This window comes from Plodia interpunctella, chromosome 15 (genome assembly GCF_027563975.2).
Source record: "Plodia interpunctella isolate USDA-ARS_2022_Savannah chromosome 15, ilPloInte3.2, whole genome shotgun sequence".
NCBI lineage: Eukaryota > Metazoa > Arthropoda > Insecta > Lepidoptera > Pyralidae > Plodia > Plodia interpunctella.
Genome location: NC_071308.1, coordinates 3,182,377 through 3,203,909, shown reverse-complemented (window position 1 = coordinate 3,203,909; position 21,533 = coordinate 3,182,377). Strand labels below are relative to the sequence as shown.

The 21,533-nt window shown below is 35.9% G+C and overlaps 3 protein-coding genes across 8 annotated transcripts; 2 read left to right on the top strand and 1 right to left on the bottom strand.

Moving 5' to 3' along the window:
* Position 1: 1 nt before the first annotated feature.
* LOC128676191 (THAP domain-containing protein 5-like) lies at positions 2-4,469 on the bottom strand. Its single transcript, XM_053756194.2, has 4 exons — positions 4,135-4,469; positions 2,966-3,152; positions 2,298-2,730; positions 2-2,209 (listed from the first exon to the last, which is right to left on the bottom strand). The coding sequence occupies exons 1-3, from the start codon at positions 4,212-4,214 to the stop codon at positions 2,323-2,325; spliced, it is 675 nt and encodes a 224-aa protein (XP_053612169.1). The 5' UTR covers positions 4,215-4,469; the 3' UTR covers positions 2-2,209; positions 2,298-2,322.
* A 1,318-nt stretch (positions 4,470-5,787) lies between these two features.
* On the top strand, positions 5,788-14,277 carry Xe7. Of its 6 annotated transcripts, none has more exons than XM_053756191.1 (11): positions 5,788-5,975; positions 6,234-7,048; positions 7,260-7,467; positions 7,884-7,982; positions 8,545-8,689; positions 9,124-9,279; positions 9,698-9,778; positions 12,280-12,427; positions 12,852-13,064; positions 13,295-13,430; positions 14,129-14,277. In XM_053756191.1, exons 2-11 carry the CDS (start codon positions 6,282-6,284, stop codon positions 14,231-14,233), a joined length of 2,058 nt encoding a protein of 685 aa, XP_053612166.1. In that variant the 5' UTR covers positions 5,788-5,975; positions 6,234-6,281; the 3' UTR covers positions 14,234-14,277. The 6 variants fall into 6 exon arrangements, with proteins under 6 accessions (XP_053612166.1, XP_053612164.1, XP_053612161.1 ...); XM_053756189.1 differs by having other exon boundaries at positions 5,788-6,034; XM_053756186.1 differs by having other exon boundaries at positions 5,788-7,048; positions 9,698-9,772.
* Positions 14,278-14,998: 721 nt separating this feature from the next.
* Positions 14,999-20,548, top strand: LOC128676190 (chymotrypsin BII-like). Its single transcript, XM_053756193.1, has 8 exons — positions 14,999-15,126; positions 16,363-16,384; positions 16,957-17,104; positions 17,730-17,893; positions 18,950-19,039; positions 19,437-19,522; positions 19,778-19,847; positions 20,281-20,548. The coding sequence occupies exons 1-8, from the start codon at positions 15,079-15,081 to the stop codon at positions 20,457-20,459; spliced, it is 807 nt and encodes a 268-aa protein (XP_053612168.1). The 5' UTR covers positions 14,999-15,078; the 3' UTR covers positions 20,460-20,548.
* Positions 20,549-21,533: the final 985 nt, after the last annotated feature.

Genomic DNA, 21,533 nt, shown 5'->3' with positions numbered 1-21,533 from the left:
ATCTTTAATTTAAAAAAAAAAAATCCACTGTGTGATCCACTGGATAAGGGCTTCCCATGGGAGATTATAAGACTAGTAATGTGTTATCTGTTCAGATTGGACTATGTGTAATATTAAACCAACATAATTATTTGTCAATTTTTGCACTCTGTACAAATTGTATAATACTGTAATGTAAATCAGAAGATCTAAATTCTATGATCTATTGAACTATTTAATAGAAGACTGAAATGTTTATTTTGTAATTATTTCATATGGTATCAAGAGCATAGTAAAGTTGTGAATGTAATTATTTAGTTCGATAGTTTTGTATAGTATTGTGTAGAAACATTTGCAGTATGTTGAAGTCTATGCATATGTATAGAAGATGTATAAAATTCTGCATCATTGCAGTGGTGTCTTTTTAGCAATACATTAACTTTAAAATAATACTGCAGCTTTTAGTATACTGCTGAAAATGTAAGCATTATTTTAGGATACTAATTTGTGAATAGTATTGCTAGAAATGCATAATAAGTGACGCTTAGCTATGTATCATCACAATTTTATTAATCTTTGTTCACAAATTGTGGTCACATAGAAAATTTGAAAATTATATGATTTTAGAATGTCACTGATAAGATTAAGTTGCGCTAACTGAGCTTACGCCATTATCTTGCAAGCATATTAATGTGAATGTAGGTAGTGTGTGCACTCTGCCTTCTAAATGTCATAGCCAGGAACAGCTCTCTATAAAAGTTTGATAAAGGACAATTTTCTCGATTGCTCATATTTCTGCATTTAAATCAATGGTAAAATATGTGAGTGTTTTCTTCACATTTAATGGAATACAGCTGTGTCGTAAACTCTTGACTTTAGGTTGTTTCTGGCGCAACTCAGTGTCATGAATAAGAGGTATAGAATTTTAGAAGGAAATTTTCTACTTTTGAAAAATTAAATGTGGTTCCTATAGATTACTTGCTAATAAGAAGATTGGGATTTCATACATATAAACTTTAGTTTATCAATATATGTTGATATGCACATTTTGTTATGTAAAATTGTCAGTAGATAAAAATATCATGTACCTATTTATACTTAACCAGTGAATTTACTCCACTAATCAATTTGCATATAATTATAAAAATTGACACAGATATTTCTTTTAAATTTTTTTGAATTTGTATTATTTATTTGGATTCGATTAAAATCTGATTTGTGAAATCCCTGTTTTTTTATAGGTATCACCAACTTCACAATGGTACTCACAGATCTGTGACATAGTTCAAAAATACTTTCTATAACATTTATTTATTTATTTGTAGTACAAAGAATATAATATAAGTTTTTGTACACTATAACATAGTTTTTATTTACAAATTCCAAAATGTAGTAATTGACCTGAATATGATGTTATTTTTGTTATTAGTGTGAAGTGGGTGAGACCCATTTTTAGTTTGATGCAAACTTACCAGTTCGCTAAATGAGTGGTATAAATTAAATAACAAATTTTATCGGTTAAACTGTTTACTCTTCGTTACTGCAATAGACTGATGCGCGAATTTATTATAAGTCTACTTATATTTTTCGAATACCTGCATCATTTTCAGTTGTAGCAACATATTTGTAATATGAATGTTAATGCTTTTAGCCTCATCTTTGTAGTGTGGGCAAGTTACGCTATATCATATTTTTAAAATAGCGAAATGTTTGTGAACTGCATATTTTGCGTCAAACGCGTTAGAATTAATTTTATAGTATGCAGAGCTGTGTATATTATAGGCTAAATTATTTATGACATAGCTGTAAGTTCAGATATGCTGCATGGATATCTGCTGTAAATTACAGTTTTATGGGGCTCTATATCGATTTAATGTCTTTGTGGAGTCATTCTGTATTAAACAAAAATAAAATCTTTTATTAATTTGCGTTTTTTAAAGTTAATTTACAGATATATGAATTGTTCATATATCTGTGAGTTTATTTCACAGATATAAAAATGAATGCATCAAATGAAACTGTCTTTTTGATAATGGAACTGAAAGTTTTAATGAATGATGAGTGTTGACATAGCGTCTATTACACTTTTTATTGAATCAGTGATATGTTTTGAAGGGGGGAATTCTCCTATTTGGTGATATAGGAGAATTCCCCTCTATATATATATAGTTTTTGATAATATGAAGCCCGATTCCTCACATGTCAATTGGCGAGCTATTAGTTCTTGGACCTGTAAATAATAAAAGTATTATATGAATCAAACAAATGGGCGAATTGCATGCATATTGTGGTATGGAAGCTTTGCAACTGTAACATACCTCCACGTTTGTATATTTTAGACAGTTAATTTTCATTTGAAATACAAAACTTTTCTTCCAAAGTGTTCAGAAGCTGTTCCATATTATCAAGCTTTTGTTTCAATCGACGATTTCGAGCTTGTAAACGTTTGATTTTCAAATTCTTTTTAGTTATCGTACTTTTTGCAAAACGTAGCATGCTAACCAGTTTCTTTTTTGTCGGAGTAACGTTACTAGACAAGCACAAGATACTAGTACTTTTATTTTCAGAAGACGCTTCCTTACTCTTCGTAGTTGTTTTATGAGCTGGCTTTAAATTTATGATATTAACAGGGTCTTTCAGCGAATGGGCCATGCTTATACAAGGTTTCTTTGTTGGTGGCTCAGAAATAGACCCTGGTTCCTCTAAAATGTTTGTTTTTGAAGAGTTGGATGCCATTACTTTATCCTGTACCTAATGCAACAATTTCGAATCAATTTCATGAAAATTAATAAGTTATAATAATGAAATATATTATAAAAGTAACAAATTAAAATAGTGACATAATAGTGAAAACTGCATCAAATTCCGTGGTTTAAAAGAGGAAAGCTCAGAAACAGACAGACCCAAAAAAGTAGGAGAGCCTTTATACCTACTATGCAGTGGTGAACATTTTCATTTTCACCGTATTCAAAAAAGTATGACTTACTTGATAACTCATGATTTTTTTCGTGGGGATTGCATTAGGATCTATGACTCTGTATCCCTTTTCTGTAATTAGAATCTCATTTTCTGCAAAATGTTCAGAACAAATGCTACTACATTTTGTAGGCATCCATTTGATCCTGCCAGTTGCATTAATCCATTTCTCTTTTATGTGAGGATCTCTAGGGAAACTAAAATAAAAATAATCAATACCACCTATACATAAAAAATAACAACTTTTTATAAAATAACTAGCTTTTGCCCGCGGCTTCGCCCGCGTGATTTTTATAGCAAAATCTCAGTAGTTTTTTTAAAACTGAAACGGACATATTTGATTCAAATTTTTTCTCATCTTTAGATCAATTTCCTGTTTTCCGCTACGTGTCTCGTCCTTCAACTTGACCAATTCCGCTTTCTGCTACATATTGTGCAATCATGTTTTTCGCAATGTGTCCCGCCCCGTTTCTCACTCGCCTATTTTCCACTACGTGTCTTCGTCCCATTTCCGGCTACGACTCCCACTTCCGCTTTCTGCAACGCGTGCCGTCCCATTTTCCATGACGGTTTACGTCCCAGATTTTTATTAATCACAAACGTAAATTAAATATTTTTAGTCTGATGGTGTGATTTACTAAAAAGAGTATGTTTACTAATTTTCAGCTTTTTATCTTGAAAATTGTATTTAGTCCCATACAATCTTTCGGGTTTGAGAGCTTTTGGGTTAATTTTCAGAAAAATCTGAAACACGTATTCATTAATTTGTTGTAAACAACTAAAATCCAAATTTTCAAGTAACTAACTACGACGGTGTCGAACTTTCATATAAAAGGTTTTCACCCCCTTCGGGGTGGAATTTCCAACAATTCTTTCTTAGTTCTTGCCTACGCTCCCCAGGGAACCTACATGCCAAATTTCAGCTTTCTACGCCCAGTAGTTTCGGCTGTTGTCTGTTTGTTAGTCAGTCATTCAGTAACGCAAGAGTTTTATAGTTTTTAAAGATGGCGCGCTCAACGCTAGATGGCGCGTACGGACCAAGCTTAATACGATTTTATCACAATGATCACAATGGAATACAAGTCATTTTTCATTCACACTAATATTTTTTTCGAATTGATTGGAAAGATTTATTACCGAAATATAAAATAATGATATATAAGGTAAATAGTGACTTACCGATGATATGAAATACCTGAGCGTAATAAGTTCTTAGTACCACTATTGTTTTTGCACTCAAGAACAGAACATCGAGTCATTTTGTGTTTTTTTTTGTAATTGAATACATACGAAACCGGATACAGATGTCACAAAGCGTTAGCAACCACGAAGCGACTGAGTGTGGACTGACTCGAGAAGTCTCCCTAGACTTAATTTTGGCACGCGCGCCCCGCCCACACGTCCCTTCCACCACGTGTAGAGTTTATAGTTCCATGGCAACAACTGTGAAGCCTTTCTAAATCTAGTATGTGAAGCACATTTGTGATGTCAACGTTACCCTTTCTGTCGCAGAAGAAAGGTAGGCACACCCGTGCGCGGGTGCCCTTTCTAAATCTATGTTACTATTACTTTTTCTCTTTTGCAGACCGCGCGCGGGGCTTTTCAAAATATAATTATGCTCTTTTGTATATAGGTATGCACCATAGATTTAAAAGGGCTCGCGCGTGGCCACAATGTCTGTGGTCTGTGCACAGATCACAGATATCAGAAAGGAACCAACATTAACATTTATTAATAAATATACAAATCCACAGATTTAAAAATTTAATGTTTTTATATGTGTGGGATAAATCACACAGATTGAGTTGGCCCAAAGTTCGAGACTTGTGTTATGGGGTACTCTCAACGACACTAAATTACATATACATATATATATAAACATCCAAGACCCAGATCAATCTGAAAAAGTAAATTTTCTATCTTGACTTGACCAGGGATCGAACCCAGGAACATTACCTCCAGTGTAGCAGTCCGCCATGATGACCGTTAGGCCAGGGAGGTCGTCATTACCTATGTTCCTATCATTCTGTAAGTATAAGGGTATAGGGAAGCTCAGGGCCCTTCTAAATCTATGTGCAACACATCTTTCCAAATCTATAATAAGTAAGTATAGATAGCTACAGTTAAATAGGATTTTCTTAGCATATATATACCTTGCTTGCCATATGACTCATGAATGCATAATACTTATAAAATTATCAATATTATATTGATCAACAAAAAATAGAAAAATTATGTCTTATGTAATTATAATAATAGGGCGTATTACGCAAAGCACAGCGCAGATGGCGCTACTGGTACAACTAAGGTACAAAAGTAAACATTGCCAATGGAGGCAAAAAGCTAATTTTCAATATGTTGCAGACTTACGACCAAAAATACCTTCTACGCAAACGTGGTGCGAGTATAAAGGAAAAAGGAGGGATTTAGTGGATTATCCTGAAAATAATGACACTATTTTAGGTTATGTTCTGCATTATTTGGTCAATTGTGTGCAAAGGCGGCAAAGCTTTTGTGTACCTAACAGACAGTGCTGTACTCTGGCGGGATAAATGTGCTGTAACACTTAAGAAAAATTGCGTTTTTTAAAATTATTCCTTTAATTTTATATTAATTTTAATAATTTAAAAACAACAACAACAAAAATTTTAACATTAACAGAAAGTAAGAACAAAATTAACAATGGAATAACGAGAAATAATGATTTTTTGTTCAAGGTTTATTTACCTTTTGTCTCAGATGAATAGGTATAGCTTTATCTACATATGATAAGGCTGTATAGCCAACACGTTAATGCAATAAATGTTGTGTAAAAAACGATGAAATGTCAAAATTATTAAAAAAACAAAATGCACTTTGCAGGGAGACCAATTTTCAGAAAAAAAAAAATATTGTTGTATTTTAAAGTGGAAATCTAGTTTAGCTTAGCTATAATACAGTTTTTATAACTTAAATAAACATTCCTAGTAGTTTTTGAAGAGTGTGGCGTGGACTCACCATGGAAGCGAAACATTATTTTGGTCACATCCATATCATAAATTATTATCATTTCATTTAGTTGGTTTTCTATTTTAGCAAGGTTTATTTTTATTCCAATTAGTATCATTGATTTCTTGTTTGTAATGTTAATTTAATCTTAAATCTATTTTGTATTTGGTTAAAAGTAGGCATACAAAATGAATATACAAGTTTGTAGGGACACCTCAGATGCTGTGGCGTTATACTTGCCTCAGCGTTTGTATTTAAAGCCATTCGCCAAACTTAACATTTCCATTCAGCTTCCTCCCCACAAGGTCCACAACAAGTCAATATCCAACTGGGAATTAATGGAGAAATTGCGCAAGATGATCCAACCTGATGGGTTCTCCATTCTCAAAGTGTCGAAGCATAGTTCAGAATTGATACGATTTGACGCTGAGCTAGATAATGTGAACAAATTGCAGCGAGTTCTATCGAGACTTGATGATAGGGTTATACAGTTGAATAATTTTCCTGAAGCACTAAAGGTGAAAGTTTCTGAAGCGAAATCTGATTTTCCTAGTAGACATTCGTGGGATTCTTTTTTCCGTGATGCTACTGATATGGATGAAATGAAACCGGGTGAAAGACCTGACACTGTCCACATAGAAAATTTACCAATCCGCTGGTTCGTACATCATAGGGACCAAGATGATGATGCTCCTCCATCTGAGTGTATTTTCAAGAAAGTTTTTGAAAAGTTTGGTTCTATACGGCAAGTGGATATTCCATGTGCTGATCCTTTCAGAATGCAGATGAAAGTGCACATGAGAGGTATAAGCACCCCTGCACAAAATGCTGACTTGTATTTTGATGCATATGTTCAGTTTAGTGAGTATGTTGGGTTTGTGCGCTGTATGGACGCGTTGCGAGGGCGTAAATTGCTTCGGAAACGCGACGATCTGGCAGAGTGGTGTGGAATAGCAGTGGATTTTGACAAAACAAAGCATATGACAGATGCAGCAGTGAAGCGCAGAGCCATTGTGCGGGAAAGACTAGCAGCACGTCAGCGAGCCAAGGATGATGAAGATAAGGTGGAGAGAGAGAAGATTGCCAAGAAACAGGCTAAAGAAAGGTATTTATGTAAAATGCTTTTACTTTTCTTTATTTATTTATTGACAAGTTCATGTAAACAAAATATAAAACTTACATTGTATTTGTACATAGGTCCTGCTTATTTGTAAAGAAATATCTTCTGCTATGCACTTAGCTTTTAAATCAACATTTTAGTATTTCCTGTACAATTTGTATGTGAAACAACAATAAAATATTAGTAAAATTTTTAGACAAAAAGCTGAAAGAGTGGAGTTGGAAAAACTAGAAAAGATGAAAGAAAGAGAAGAGAGGCGCAAGAAGAAACAGCTAGCGAAGCTGATTCAGAAGGACAACTTGAATGTCAATGTGAAGGTCCTGGAGGAGCAACGGAAACTTCTCAAGGCTCAGAAGAGGCTGCAGGCCATAAGGCTAATGGAGGAATTGTTCAAGAGAATTGAGGTTGGTTGAATAAAAGTACTTTCATACTAACAAAATAAAGAGAAAAGATTTGTAAAAATCTATCTAATCTAATATTTTATGGAATAGATAACAGTTTTATTTGAAGCATCCACTACAAAAATATTGCAGTTAGAGCACAGGTTCTTTTAAAAGAAATTGTGAAATTATTTACTTGATAAATCGGGTTCCTGTTTCCACAGCTTTCCTAACATTATTTTGCCTATTTTATTTGGTGGTAGTTATGTTTATCTGCTGTTTTAATGAAGTGCAACAGTGCATGATTTTTTCATAATTCATTATAAAAATATTAACTTTACTCAAAAACTATCATACAAAATTAACTATTACTATAAAGTTAAGTAAAATATTTATAACTTTATTGATATTAACACAAATATACCCCTTTTTATGTCCAGGACCAGAGTCCAGTTTTGCAAATAGATAAACTATTAGACTCAGGACAAGCAAATAGAAAAGCAAAAGACAGTGTACTGGTTAAACATATCCACCACCATGTGAGCAGCTTTTGTATATTACAGCATGCTTCTGAAGTTGCTCAGTTTAAGATTTGTAGAAATCTATTCTGGAAACTTTTGTCCTAGTTGTTCCACTGAGACACTTTTGAGGCTGTCATGTGACGTTGATTTATATTGAATTGCACGCTCACGTGCACACGTGCAACGAGGCCAGTGTGCCAATTTTCATACAATTCCATACAATACGAAACATCACTGGACATTTTAACGCGTACAAGTTTATGTATTCAGTCTGCTCAGCCATTTCCATCATGTAAATTGAAAATGATTTGCGTATTTATTTTATTTGAAATACGCTTTCTACCATTCGCGTAACATATGTACTGTGTCCTACCAAATAGGTCCTATAAATAAGCCAAAATATTAGTTAATGTTGTTATAGAGGTAGATTAACCAAAGTTAAACCATGCTTAAAGCTAAAATATGTTTTGTATCGTTCTGCCAATGTTAAATATTGTAAAGTGTGATAGTGACAAAACATACTTTAGCTTAAAATACTTATAACTTTTTTACGAATAAGAGGCTACATGTTTCATTTCAGCTGCGACCAGATCTGCAACAGAATGACGCAAGCTACCGCCACGCTCTGAGGCGCACCGAGAGGAACCACGTCGTGGACCACTTCAAACGAATACAGGAGAAAGTTGTGGAAGAGATGCGGCAACAACTCAAAGATGCCCTCGATGGTAACGTAAACGACAAGATTTTTACAAAAATGTCATTTGTGCCACTAGCTTTGTCGTCACAGAGATCTTGTTGCATTCAACGCGTGACAAAAATATCATGTCCGTGCTGTCCGTACGGTTCAGGAGTTCTTTCGTTGACGATCCTAGGTGCATCATCAGGTCATGCCTATTATAATAATGCATTGTCATAGAAACTGAAGCTACGTGGGAAACTTGAACTCTGTAGGACAAGCAGAACTAAGTGAAATTAAACTTGTAAGATTTGATTACAGACAGGTGAAACTAAATGAATGCTTGTAAAAATAGCAACTGGTGCCTTTTAAATCGCTTATATCAGGTGTGTGTGTCTTATGACTAAATAATATTCTCTAGTCAAGCTGAATTGTGCTTTATGGTTAATGCCAAAGAATCTAAAATAGACTGACATGTTACAGGTCGCGTGGTAATCCGCTCAGCGTTAGAGACAAAGAAGCAGGCGCGACGGTCCTCCATCGACTCGCTGTCTTCAGAAGAGGACACGAAGTTGAAGAGAATAAAAACGGAGCGGCTGACCACTCCTGAGAGGGAATTCGAGTATGGGAAAGCTACAGGTGAGGTCAACCGCGTGTGGAACTAGCGCATTCGCAGCAGTCGTCATGTACGTGACAGTGGACAAGCTCCAGGAGTGACCCGGAGCCGGTACGGCCACGTCTTGCGTAGACTGGTAAATTACGAAGCGAACAAATGTCTGGCTATGCCGCTCTTAGCCCTAGCAAAAGGGGAATCAAGTGCTGACTTAATGTCATCAAGATGATGATGAATGATATTCGCACCAGTAGTCTGACAACTAGGATTGGAATAGGAAAGCGGACCACGGGACTCTCATTGGCTGAAAAAGGAACTGGGAAAACACACAGATCGGAGAGAAAATTGATATGTTAAGGTTAATGCACATTTACACAGCACCGTCTGTTCACCAATGGACTGGTTGCTAGTAATATATATAATAATGATGAATGTTTCCTCCAGGAATGTACGGCGTGCCTCCGGGCGCCTACGGCTACGGCTTCCCGTTCGGCGTGCCGCCCTACCCCTTCCCGCAAAGTATGAGTATGCTTACACACCATCCCGATTTTGTTTATTTTATTCCAATAATGGGAATAGGGAATGTGCAAGAACGTTACATCTTATTCCGGCTCCACACTATCTCGGATCACATAACAACGCGATCTATGTGTTCGCCTCGGCATATAGTGTACAGCCGGCATTATATTTTTAACGCCGATTACAAACTCCTCTCGAGAAAGACTCGTCCCATGCCTTCCTATACTATACATGATCATGATTTGGTTTTTCTGTTGCGCATTTTGAAGTTTGTGGCGGTTACACTTCTGTTAACTATTAACAGACTTAGTGCAACAATTTTTAAGAAAAAATAAGTTTTATTATGATTTGGGTCAGCTGCACTGTGCGCCATGAAACCAAATTTTAAAACCAGCTTTTTTTGCGAATCATACACGATGCTGTCTATGAAGCCGTGAGGATTCGCTAATGGGGGACATATATGAAAACTTATTTAAAAATAACGTGTTATTTATATTGAAATAAAAATCCGTTCAAAACTATGAATTTATAAGCGATGAAGGTTAATTTTCTTTATTTTTTTGCCAAAACGAAGTTACCTTATAATACGTGACGCTGGCTGACGCATCGGCAACTAAAATAAAACCATATTTATAAAACTTATGAATTTAGTAATGATATTATTTGAAATAATTTTAAAAAATGTGTGCATATTCCCTATTAACCATATTAATTTTAATCGTGACCTTTTCCAGTTGATTCAGTATTAATTTTGACTGTTGAAAATTACATTTGAATCATTCTATTAAGGTACAGACGGCAAAACAAAACCCGCAAACATGACATTATTGCATGACTAATTTACATTTTTCCACAGCGTTCCATCGGATATACTCTGATTGCGTCACTTGAGCTTTGCGTTTGTGTGTTATTGAATAAAAATCCTACAAGTTTGTAATAAAAGTGTTTAAGTGGTGAAATGAAGTGATAAAGTGACAATAAGTGAAGTGTGGTAGTGAAAACGCACACAAGCGCTAAGCTCACGTCTCGAGATGATGAAGTATGTATAATTAGTCGGCAATCACTTTCTTGACCGGTGTGTATTTCTGTTGGATTGTGTTTATCACGGTAAATTATTTTGACTTAACTTTTCGTACACAATGATGCAATTTTTTGCTGTCTTTATGATTAATTAAGCCTAACGCTCTGCCGGACAGGAGCTATAGCAGTTAGAATAAAGGTCGATGCACACGTAATGCGTATGTAGCAGTTAATGCGCGAGGTTTGTGTAGAAGTGTAGCCTACAATAAACGCGCACCGCTCTGCATCCGGTCTACATGGGCCTTAAAATCTTAAAACTTATATTGAGTCTCGTCGAGTGTCTGCTAAAATGTTAAGAAATTATTTTGTTGTAACATTTTTAGCTAAATGTGCGCAATAGATTTCAGTTAAGACTAGTTACGAACGGTTCGCCACCAGCGTCTTTCAGGCCATTTAACTGTTTGTATGATAATTCAGATTATTATATTTATTCATACAAATAGACTTTCGGTTTTACATTTGTTAGCAAACACTGAATTTGTATATTATTTGTGCATGATACCTATTTTACATTTTGTTATCCATTTGTGTGACGTATTAATAGGGTTGCTTCAGACAAAATAACTTGTTGTAACTGACTCCGATTTGAAGGTCTAAGAGCTAGATGAGTTTTTAATTATTTGGGAGTAATGCTGCATATGACTCCACCAACACTGAATGTACCTACACAAATTCAAATTTTTTACTTGCCCTGTCTAAATCAGACGTTACCTCTTTTGCTGTATTGATAATATATTTTTTTATTGTGTTGTTTTAGCAGATCTGACTCTTTGGTTGACTGTACTAATAATAATATTTCTTTTATACTAAAAGCAATGTCATGTTTTTTTCAAAATCGAGGCATTTCTTTGCAAAAAGGCAATCTCCCAGCATTTTGTAATTTTTAGATTTTGAAAAAAAAAAAACAGTTGATGGTCCGCTTGTTTATAACGGCAGTATATATAAGTATGTGACGTTCCACAGGTAAAGGTTTTATGGACGTCTTTTCTGTATGTGTTTTTATGTTTGTCCGGAATAATTTTTGAGTAGCAGATTACAGAAATAGTCGTAATTATAGTTATAATTGGTACTTGTACCCATGGAAAGTCACATAAATGTGACGTTGCACGAGATAAGGTGCAAGTGGTGGTCTATGAAAATTACTATACATCAGTCAGCTTGGTATACAAACTGTTCACGCTTTATCTACTTAACTAATCTTCTTAAAAACTTGCATATATGTAGTTTGTTAAAGTAGAAGAAGGACGCATCCTGGAAAATTTATTGCTCCCGTGGGAAATTCACGCGGGCAGAGCCGCGGGCTTTGTTACAAATGAGCAAGTGAAACGTCTTGACCGACTTCCCATAATCCAGTTCTCGTGGAACGTCACATCTTATCTTGTATACGGTTTGATATTCCGTGGAGTTGAACACAGTCGCCCCTACAGCCAACCCCATGTACTACCCGGTGCGAGGCGCGTACTACCCGCCGCCGGAGGTGTACACGCGGCCGCGGGGTCGGGGGCGCGGCCGGGGGCGCGGGAGGGGGCGCATGCCATACTTCGACGGGCCCGACGCCAGTCACCAGTATTATATGTGAGAGATTTTTTTCTACATACTTTTCGTTAGACGACCTCCGCAGCGCAGTGCCACGCCAATCCATCTGGAGGAAAATATTTGTATATTTGCTGTTCTGGGTGTGTTGTGTTTGTTTCTGTGTTGTGTTTATCGGAACCACATTACAAACCACCTCTCTCGTATTAGTAAAATTTTGCAAGTCATTTCACTCACCTATTCCCGCTTGTCTTTTAGGGATGAAATCCACGTCGTTTCAGTTTCTATGACAATGCATAATATAAGCACGATCTAGGTGACAGCTCTCATAAATGTGAAAATGATGAAGATTTTGATGCCAATAAGTGTGAATAAATAATTTTGATTTGATTTGTAATAATAAAGCTGCGTCATCAAGCTATGTACAAATAACTAGAACAAAACAAAGCATACAACTCCTATGCAGGTACTTCAAGAGGCTGAAGGAGCAAGAGAGCCGCAACGAGCACGACGACCGCGCGCGCTCGCGCTCGCGCCGCCGCTCGTACTCGCGTTCGCGTTCGCGTTCGCGGCGCCGCTCGTATTCGCGCTCGCGCTCGCACTCGCGCGGCCGCCGCTCGCACAGTCGCAGGTCCAGGAGCCGCAGCCGACGATCCAGGTCCAGGAGTAGGAGGTCTAGGTGAGATATTTTAACGATTCTATTCTGAAACGTCTTCTGTAGACATTTTAAATTACATATTATTTCGGAAAGCTACTAATTAGCGTTTCGCAACAATGTTGAGAATTGCTGCCTGTTAACACATTAGTAAACAAAATATAAGACTGATATATACTGAATTTAAATTTTCGTTGTAATCCTGCAAATACAAATCGCGTGTATGCAAATAAATTTATGTTTGACTCTCCCAGATCTCACCGGTCGCGCAGCCGGTCCCGCTCCCGCAAGCGCTCCCGCTCCCGCTCCCGCAGTCGCCGCTCGCGCACCAAATCCAAGTCCCGCTCGAAGTCCAAACACAAGACTCCCAGCCCGAAGCAGGACAACACGGTATGCCGCCTTGTTTTCTTATTTATTACTTTTTTAAGAGAACCGACAGCAGTAACGTGTTTACAAAATGGTTTGCTACTCAGATTAAACTGACGTAAAAAATCTGTAATGACACACTCCGATTTTTGACGCCAAAATACTAAAAAACTATAAAGATTTATTAAAATTAATATGGCCGTGGTATGAACTATTAATAAACTTTATTTGCCACCAGACGGCGTTGTTTCGATCCCATATCCGATGTTTAATTGACGTTAACTTTTACTAACAAAAACTTTCACCAAGGCGCAAAGCATCGGATATATTTTGTCTATGACAAAGTAGGTAATTGCTGTGATACATAATATAATAAACAAAATGTCGAAATCCCAACATTTGGCGTAACTAGATAATGAACTGATGAACTAGAAATGGAATTGAATAAGTTGTATTATGTACATTTTTTTTTACTTTGATTGCACTTAAATTGCACATGAATATTCATTTAGTCACATTTACTTGCTTGCTGCGATGGCTCAGCATTAGAATATCAAGTAAGTATATTCTTGATGTGGTGCCCTCCATGTTTGGGTATATTTTCCTCTTCATTGGCGTTGTCTTAAAAAAGTATTACGTCTCTTTTTTGTATGAGCCAAACGAAACTTAAACGACAGAGTTCGAAGAAAATGTTAATGTTTAAAATAATGGCTTATTTGCAGGTAGAAGAAATTCCGCAGCTAAGGCGGAGGTCCAAGAGTTGGTCGTTGCCGAAGGAGGGCCAGACCGGCAGGAAGTCCTGGTCCAAAAGTCCCAAGGACAATTGATTTATAAGATAATATAATAATATATATATATTGATGTATTATTACATTTATTGTTTTATTACTACCAGTCGTTTCTGAACAGCGGTGACCAGTCCGTTTGCCGTACTATATAAAAACCATGTTTAGTTTAGATATATTAAATGGATTATTTTTAACAGAGCCTTACAAACTGTTTTTCACTATGCGCTACGCTATTTTATAGCGCTAGTTTTTTTCGACGTTATACGTTACAGTTACTGATCTCACTCGCATTATAATAACACTCCGCTTTGCGTCGCGCAAAAATTACACTTCGCGTAATGGTCAAATTTTGCCGCTTGTATGGTAATGAACTCGTCCATACTATAACCTAATTTTAATTATGATATTGGTGACATGAAAATAGTTTTGTGACAATTTCGACAAGTTTTTCACGTGTATGTCAAACTAAACAATACATTGGCCATGGAATTAATAGGTACTTGTTGTACGGCGTACCTACTAATTCCATGGCATTATGACTAAACTTATTTAGATGATAATTCTATTGTAAAACCTGACTCTTCTAATAAAATATTTTTTCATTCAAACGTCCTGACTTATCGAAATCAATTAATTTTAGCTACAGATAAAATTCACCGATGATATGTTATTCATTAAAAACTAATCACTAATGATATTAATACCTTTTATCCAAATTTTTTCACTTAAACCACTTACGCAAAGGAAATGACGTGTGGGATTAAATTGAAATCAATCTAACATGAGGTTTAGTGTCACTTATCAGAGATTAAGATATAATTATGTCGATTACTGTTACATTATAATTAGTGAATTGGTATTAGTGTGTCGCTGATTGTTGCAAAATGAAGACTTTGGCGTTGACTCTTTTGTGTGTTGTGGCTGCCGCTCAGGTGAGTTTATTATTCTGATAAAATATATTGAAATGTGATCAATAAACTAACCGCTAGATATATTTGCCTGATATGATTGGCCAGTTAGCCATATTTAACACAATATTTTTAACGCTATCTGTTCGATATGCCACTAATATTAAAAACACAAAACTTTGTGAGTAGGTAGGTATATTTGTTACTTTCTTTACGCTTAAACGGTTTTGGTTTTGAGGTAGTCGATACAATAGATTAACATAAAGGATACTCTACTTTTTATCCTGAAAGTGCGCGATTCGAGAGGAATTGGTCAGAAAGTCTGATATGACTGTCAGACTTTCTGCCATATAAAGTAGATGGCGCTGCCTACATAAAATTAAAAATGTAAGAATTAAAAAATGATAATTAGCTACATTGTTTATACACACGGGTTACACAGCTAGCGTTAGGTACATACTTATACTCGTATGTAACAAATACTTTATTAGCAAGCAGTAAAACCCTGAATATTAAAAAAAGTTTGGACGCGAGTCTGTGTGAAACTGTTTCTTACACAATCATGCAAATTTTATTGGACGAATTTGGTTGAAATTTGGTACACGAGTAGAATGTAGCCTGGAATAGCATATAGGGTACTTTATCCCGAAATTTTCATCTAGGTAGTTATTTCTTATCTGATGTAAATACGCGAGAAAATTAGATTTGGATTGTGTTATAATGTGGTAGATTTTTTTTTATTTCTTTGAATAGATCCCATATCTATAGTAACATAAGTTTTAAAAAATCATGCAAACATAAATAGCCGCGTATTGGTCAAAATCAATCAATCAATCTTTTTTGCTTGGTCCTAGGTACTTAGTCATGTGAAAAATAAAACTTATCGATCCCAGGAAAACCGAAAAGATAGGTAGGTACTTAGATTAGACATATGCTTTTTTACATGGATTAACACAATTAAGATTAAAAGATAAATCGTAGCTGATGATTTGCAGTCTTATCATTCGTTAATTCATCAATTTTAATTCCAATTGATTCTTAGATAACATAAAGCGGAGTTGTAGAAATCTACTGGGGCTACTTGAATGAATCGACACGAATAGATATCGTGTACCTACATGTACTGTAAGAAACATGGTTTAGGAACTTCGTACTAAAACGTACGCGTTACTTTAGTAGGTGCATGCGGTGTATGCGTATTACTTGTATTTGTATATAACATATTTTTATTCATATTATATTTTTGTTCGTCTTTTACAGGCACGTAGCACTGGCTCCAACAGTAAGTATATATACCTTTCCTAGTGTAAACGAGGCATTCTATCGTATTTACTATCTTATTTTAACTTTACATTTGTACTTCCAAAATGAATCATTGTAGAATTAACTAACATATATAGCATTATTATTGGCATATAGCATTTCGTCTAGCTTTAATTAGATAGCATCAATAAACTGATGTATAGCAGTTAGGCTAAGTTAAATAAGTCGATATAAAGATGTGCACACTTAGTGTTTTGTTTAATACCGCATATGCTGTCATTTATTGATGCTATCTAATTAAAGCTAAAGAAAACCCTCTCATCATCAGATGAGAAAAATTATAAGAAAACCTTCTCATCATCAGATGAGAGGGTTTTCTACAAGCTACAAGCTACTAGCATTCGGACTGTCAACTGTTGAGAAGAAATACCAAAAGAAACTCAACTATGTTAACTTCGTTAACGTAACATACGTAAGTCCTTCTGGCATGGTAGGGATCATACTTACAATATGTACCCAAATGCGTAAGTCACAGTAATATTTCCATTTTTAGCAATTGGACTGTATTCAAATGATGTTTACACCTATCAGGCGCCAGATGGAGTCGTGCGGAAGCTGGCGCTGCTCCCTCATTGGTCCACCTGCGCCTCGCCGTGTTCACCAGCGGCCTCCTGAACACCTGCGCCGGCAGCATCATCGACCAAAGATGGCTGCTCACCTCCGCTAGCTGCATCTCACCGTAATACTAGTTGTATATTAAAAGCGGACTAGAAGTTTGTCGTGAATGCATTATAGACAGACAGACTTTCACATTTATTGTCTACAAATCAACTTAAAGCAAAAAAAATATTTTATGTATGTTTATTTGTAACGCGATAACTTTCGAACCGTTGGTCTGATTTTGATGAAATTTATAAAGGTACATGTCAATAGTGTGGCATCAAAATCGTTTGAGTCGTTTTCGAAATATTCACAATTTTGTAAAAACTCATCAAAATTTATTGTGTTCGCAAGGTCTAAGTTCGTGGCGAACAACTATTAATATTAGTATAGTAGTATAGATTCGTATGTAACTTATATATGTGATTCAAATCGCCAGATGGAGTCTATAATCTCTTTCTCTTTTATTTAGGTTCGCTGCTCAAATCTGCGAGTCCGCATAAAAAAATATTTTTTAAAGATTCGGCAGTGATTTTACTGACGTCAACCTTCTTTGGGAATCTTCTCATATCCACCCTCCATCCCATGGGACATGGAATAGTTTTATTTTTCAGTGGAAATCACACCACTCAGGCTCAGACAGTGTACGTCTCCTCAATACGGAAATTACAATTAAAATTTATTTAAGTTGAAATTGTTCCCAGGGCCCGTTTTATCTGGTCCCGCTTCGGGGCCGTGGACGTCATCCGCCCTGAGCTGGTGTTGGAGACGAGCACAGCGAGCATCAACGTCCATCCCAACTACAACGCCACCACTGGAGCCAACAACATCGCCCTCGTCAGCCTTAACAGAAACGTTGAATTAAGTGGTGAGTTTTCAAGGAGGATGGGGCACTAGAAACCACTATGCTAGGTTTATTTTTTTTTTAAGTTCTTTTAAAAGTATATAAAAATGATGATACGTGATCATAATTCTTACATCTTCCCGTCGCGGGTAAGTCGCTGGTTGTCTATTTCTGTCACACGCAAGATTTGAAAATGAGACCGCTAAATCCAATTCCAATCGGGTGAACGTTCAGAAACTAATTATTAATCCATATACTATATTTAATAATGATGATTTTGGAAAATTCTCTTTTCGAAAAATTCGTCTGGAGTTATGTGCAAATAAAAGTACCTACAATATTTAATTCGCACAATTTCACCAGATGCTCATTCCGTAAACCGCGTTGTGTTTCGCGCTCTGTGGTCATTTCCCCGATAGTTGGGCTCTAAAAGTTCCCGCACAATTAAAACTCAGCGATCGATTGCTGTATTCATTAAAAGAGCCAAGTTTCAAGAACTCGTTTATCCAAATGTTGTTCTGATGCACTTTCCAAGTTTTGTGGATTTAAGCGAACCAAGTTGTATGTTTACTCGATCGATTTACTTTTCAGTTTATTTGGGTAACTTAAGGTGTAGTTACATTAAATCTTTCTTCTTTTGATTTAACCGTAGTGTCTGTAGCATAAAATAACTTTTCAAATATTTAGCAAACATTATGTTTAAACACATATTTAGGAAAAAACCTTTTTGAACATTGAATTTAATATATATTTTTTATTAACGTAAGTAGATATATATCTATAACCTCAAAAGGTCTGGCAATAGGCACGCACGAACTCAAGGACTGAACGGCTGATGAAGGAACCGGGAAACGCTCAGGAGATAATTTTTTGACAAGAATCTTCAAATCTTGAAAAAAATCTTGGAAAATGATCTTTTTCTGATTGGCCCTGGTCTTGGATGTTTATCTTTATATGTATTTGTTTTAAAATATAGTATCGTTGAGTTAGTATTCCATAACACAAGTCTCACTTACTTTGGGGCTAGCTCAATGTGTGTTTTGTTCTAATATATTTATTTATTTATTTACTCTTCTGCAGACAACGTCAACGTTACCGTGTTGGCTTCAGAAGGCGCAGAGCTTCCATCATCTGGCTCCTTCTACGCGTACGGACAGAACGAGGCTGGCGGTAATACTCATTTAAATTATTATTATAGTTTTCAAAAAATTGTCTTAGTAGAACAAACAAGACTAAATTTCTGCTTATTCCATGGGCGTAGCAAGATAAGGACAGGGAGGGGCAACTGCTCCTTACAAAAGTGGTCGTCCGCTGGTAAACTGTAATTCAGACAAGCTTCATAGCTCGCAACCATTCCTTAAAAGACCTAAGAAATAGGCTTGAAGTATGGCTTGGGAAATTAACAACAGGGGATGTAATCTCTATCTTATATACTTGCATGTACTTATTGTCTCATATATAATATACATACTTTATATATCAAATAATGTTTCAAAAAGAAATAATTCCTTTTTTGTTTTTATGGATCTTCTCCTCTGAAAACAAAATATTATTGTTTTATTTATAGGTCCTGGAGAACAGCTCCGTGGTATTGATGTAGAGATCCAGTCGGGTGAGGATGGTGCTATTGTCGCTTCCATCGAGGCCTCCGCAGTGAGTATACGCTTTACTTCCCACTAGATGTCGGTAGGTAGTCTTAAAAGTCATGTGAGATACCTTTAGCCGACTTGAATAAAATTTTATACCAAATTTAGTGTTTATTTTAAATTTTAATGTTAGCTATTTTTAACAAAAAAATGTGTGATGATACGCGTGGCTGAGTCATATGAGTGGGGTAAGCGGCTTCGCTATAGCCGTAATTTTATCTTTGGTATGTTATTGAAGAATGTGATATATTTATTTTTCCAGTTCGACATCGGAGCACCTCTTATTGTCGATGGTGTTCAGTATGGTATCCTGGTTGATCCAGCTTCCGGCAGTAAGTAAAAATAAGATTTTGAATTATTTTTAACCGACAAAAAAAGAGGAGGTTCTCAATTCGCAGTGATCTTTTATTGACACAAGCTTTTATTAACGCCAGACAGATCTTGGAGGTCTAACGCGTTATGTAGATTTCGCAAATTGATCATTTGACACAAAATGAGCACCCGACATATTAACGTTATTGAAAAGTGAGCTTTAAGGCGTCCTCGGTAGATTGACTTTACATTGACAAGACCAGAGCTGTAAGAGAGCTAACAGCCAACAGAAGTCTGTTAAATTGAGTACCATCTTATAACCCTCTTATTCACAAAAAAGTTAAAGTATGTTTTGTATCTTTCTGTCAATGTCAAATATTGTAAAGCGCGAGAGTGATAAAACACACTTTAGCTTAAAGTATACTTTAGCTCAAAGTTGACTTTCCTCCCCAGCATTCCTGAACCCCGCTCTGTACAGAGGATGGATTGAAGAGACCGCTGGCATCTCCCTGCCTGGCGGCGACTCTGCCTCAGATGAAGACTCATCTTCAGATGAAGATTCATCTTCGTCTTCATCTGAATCTGATTCAGAGTCTTCTGAAGAGGTCGACGCTGTGAAATTCGTCAACTAAAGTGGGAAATCCCCAAGATATTGTAAAATAATATCCCCTTTTTCCTCTGAAGATCACGAGGACGTAAGATTAAACTAATTATTTCTTTCTATGCATTTTTTATTTTTTCCCTTGACATTGTGCATCACCTACCTTATTATTTGATTGTAGCATTCGGTAGCCCAATATCAGTACAGAATTACAATATTGTACTACAGCAATATAACCACTAATAAATAGGTACATCGAAAAATTAATGATAATTGCGGGACTTGGCACGAACCGTTTTTAATACGTTTTATAGTTTTTGTAGCTAATGTGTTTGATATTAACCATATAGTTATGCAATATTTTAATGTAGTTTGTTCAATCTAGATGGCTCTGTTCGAAATTAGAACTCGAAGAAATTATAAATTATACTCCCAGGCTCGGTATACCTTTGACCATAATGTTTAGCGCGATGTTGCAGTCGCCGAGGAGTTTGAAGCATGAAAGTTTAAAGATTTTTATCGAAAGTCATAGAGCGAGTCGGAAAACATACGCACATATTTATAAAAAATATATTGACAGCAGATTGTACCTACTGTACAATCGTTGATGAGAAAAAACGTCTGGTTACATTTTATGACGTCTCCTTTTACTGCCGAACACAGGGCGTTGTTAAAGTTTAAGTGCGCGACGAAACATTAAGATGTAGCATATGTTATAGGCATGCTACCTATAGCCTTTTCTGGCTTTGTGCGTAAACACACTTTGAAAACCGCTGGTGTTATGCGACTGATTTATGTCCTAGGACATTCATGTACTTAATAGGATTATCACTTATTAAGCTTAGCTATAAACTGGCTATTAGTTAATTGGTCATCATCTTGCGATATCCAATAAAACGGTTAATTTTTTTTGTTGGTTTTAAAAGGAATGAAGTGAAGATGGCTTTGTGTATTACCTACTACGATAAAATTGGAAAATACAATTACAAAATAAATAATATTTTGAAGTCGTTATACCATAGCTTCCGGTGGCGTATTAATAAAGCGCAGATAGGACCAATGTTCGGGGACAAACCTTGAAATGTTTACATCAAATATATATTTT

Excerpts from the sequence above, each read along its gene's own strand:
- LOC128676191 (XM_053756194.2), bottom strand. The coding sequence starts at position 4,214 with ATGACTCGATGTTCTGTTCTTGAGTGCAAAAACAATAGTGGTACTAAG. Across the intron at positions 3,153-4,134 it reads TCAGGTATTTCATATCATCG|TTTCCCTAGAGATCCTCACA; the intron begins GTAAGTCACTAT and ends TTTTTATTTTAG. Across the intron at positions 2,731-2,965 it reads AAAAAATCATGAGTTATCAA|GTACAGGATAAAGTAATGGC; the intron begins GTAAGTCATACT and ends TTGTTGCATTAG.
- LOC128676190 (XM_053756193.1), top strand. The coding sequence starts at position 15,079 with ATGAAGACTTTGGCGTTGACTCTTTTGTGTGTTGTGGCTGCCGCTCAG. Across the intron at positions 17,894-18,949 it reads CAGAAACGTTGAATTAAGTG|ACAACGTCAACGTTACCGTG; the intron begins GTGAGTTTTCAA and ends ACTCTTCTGCAG. Across the intron at positions 19,848-20,280 it reads GGTTGATCCAGCTTCCGGCA|CATTCCTGAACCCCGCTCTG; the intron begins GTAAGTAAAAAT and ends TTTCCTCCCCAG.
- Xe7 (XM_053756185.1), top strand. The coding sequence starts at position 6,132 with ATGAATATACAAGTTTGTAGGGACACCTCAGATGCTGTGGCGTTATAC. Across the intron at positions 13,065-13,294 it reads TCCAGGAGTAGGAGGTCTAG|ATCTCACCGGTCGCGCAGCC; the intron begins GTGAGATATTTT and ends TGACTCTCCCAG. Across the intron at positions 13,431-14,128 it reads GCCCGAAGCAGGACAACACG|GTAGAAGAAATTCCGCAGCT; the intron begins GTATGCCGCCTT and ends GCTTATTTGCAG.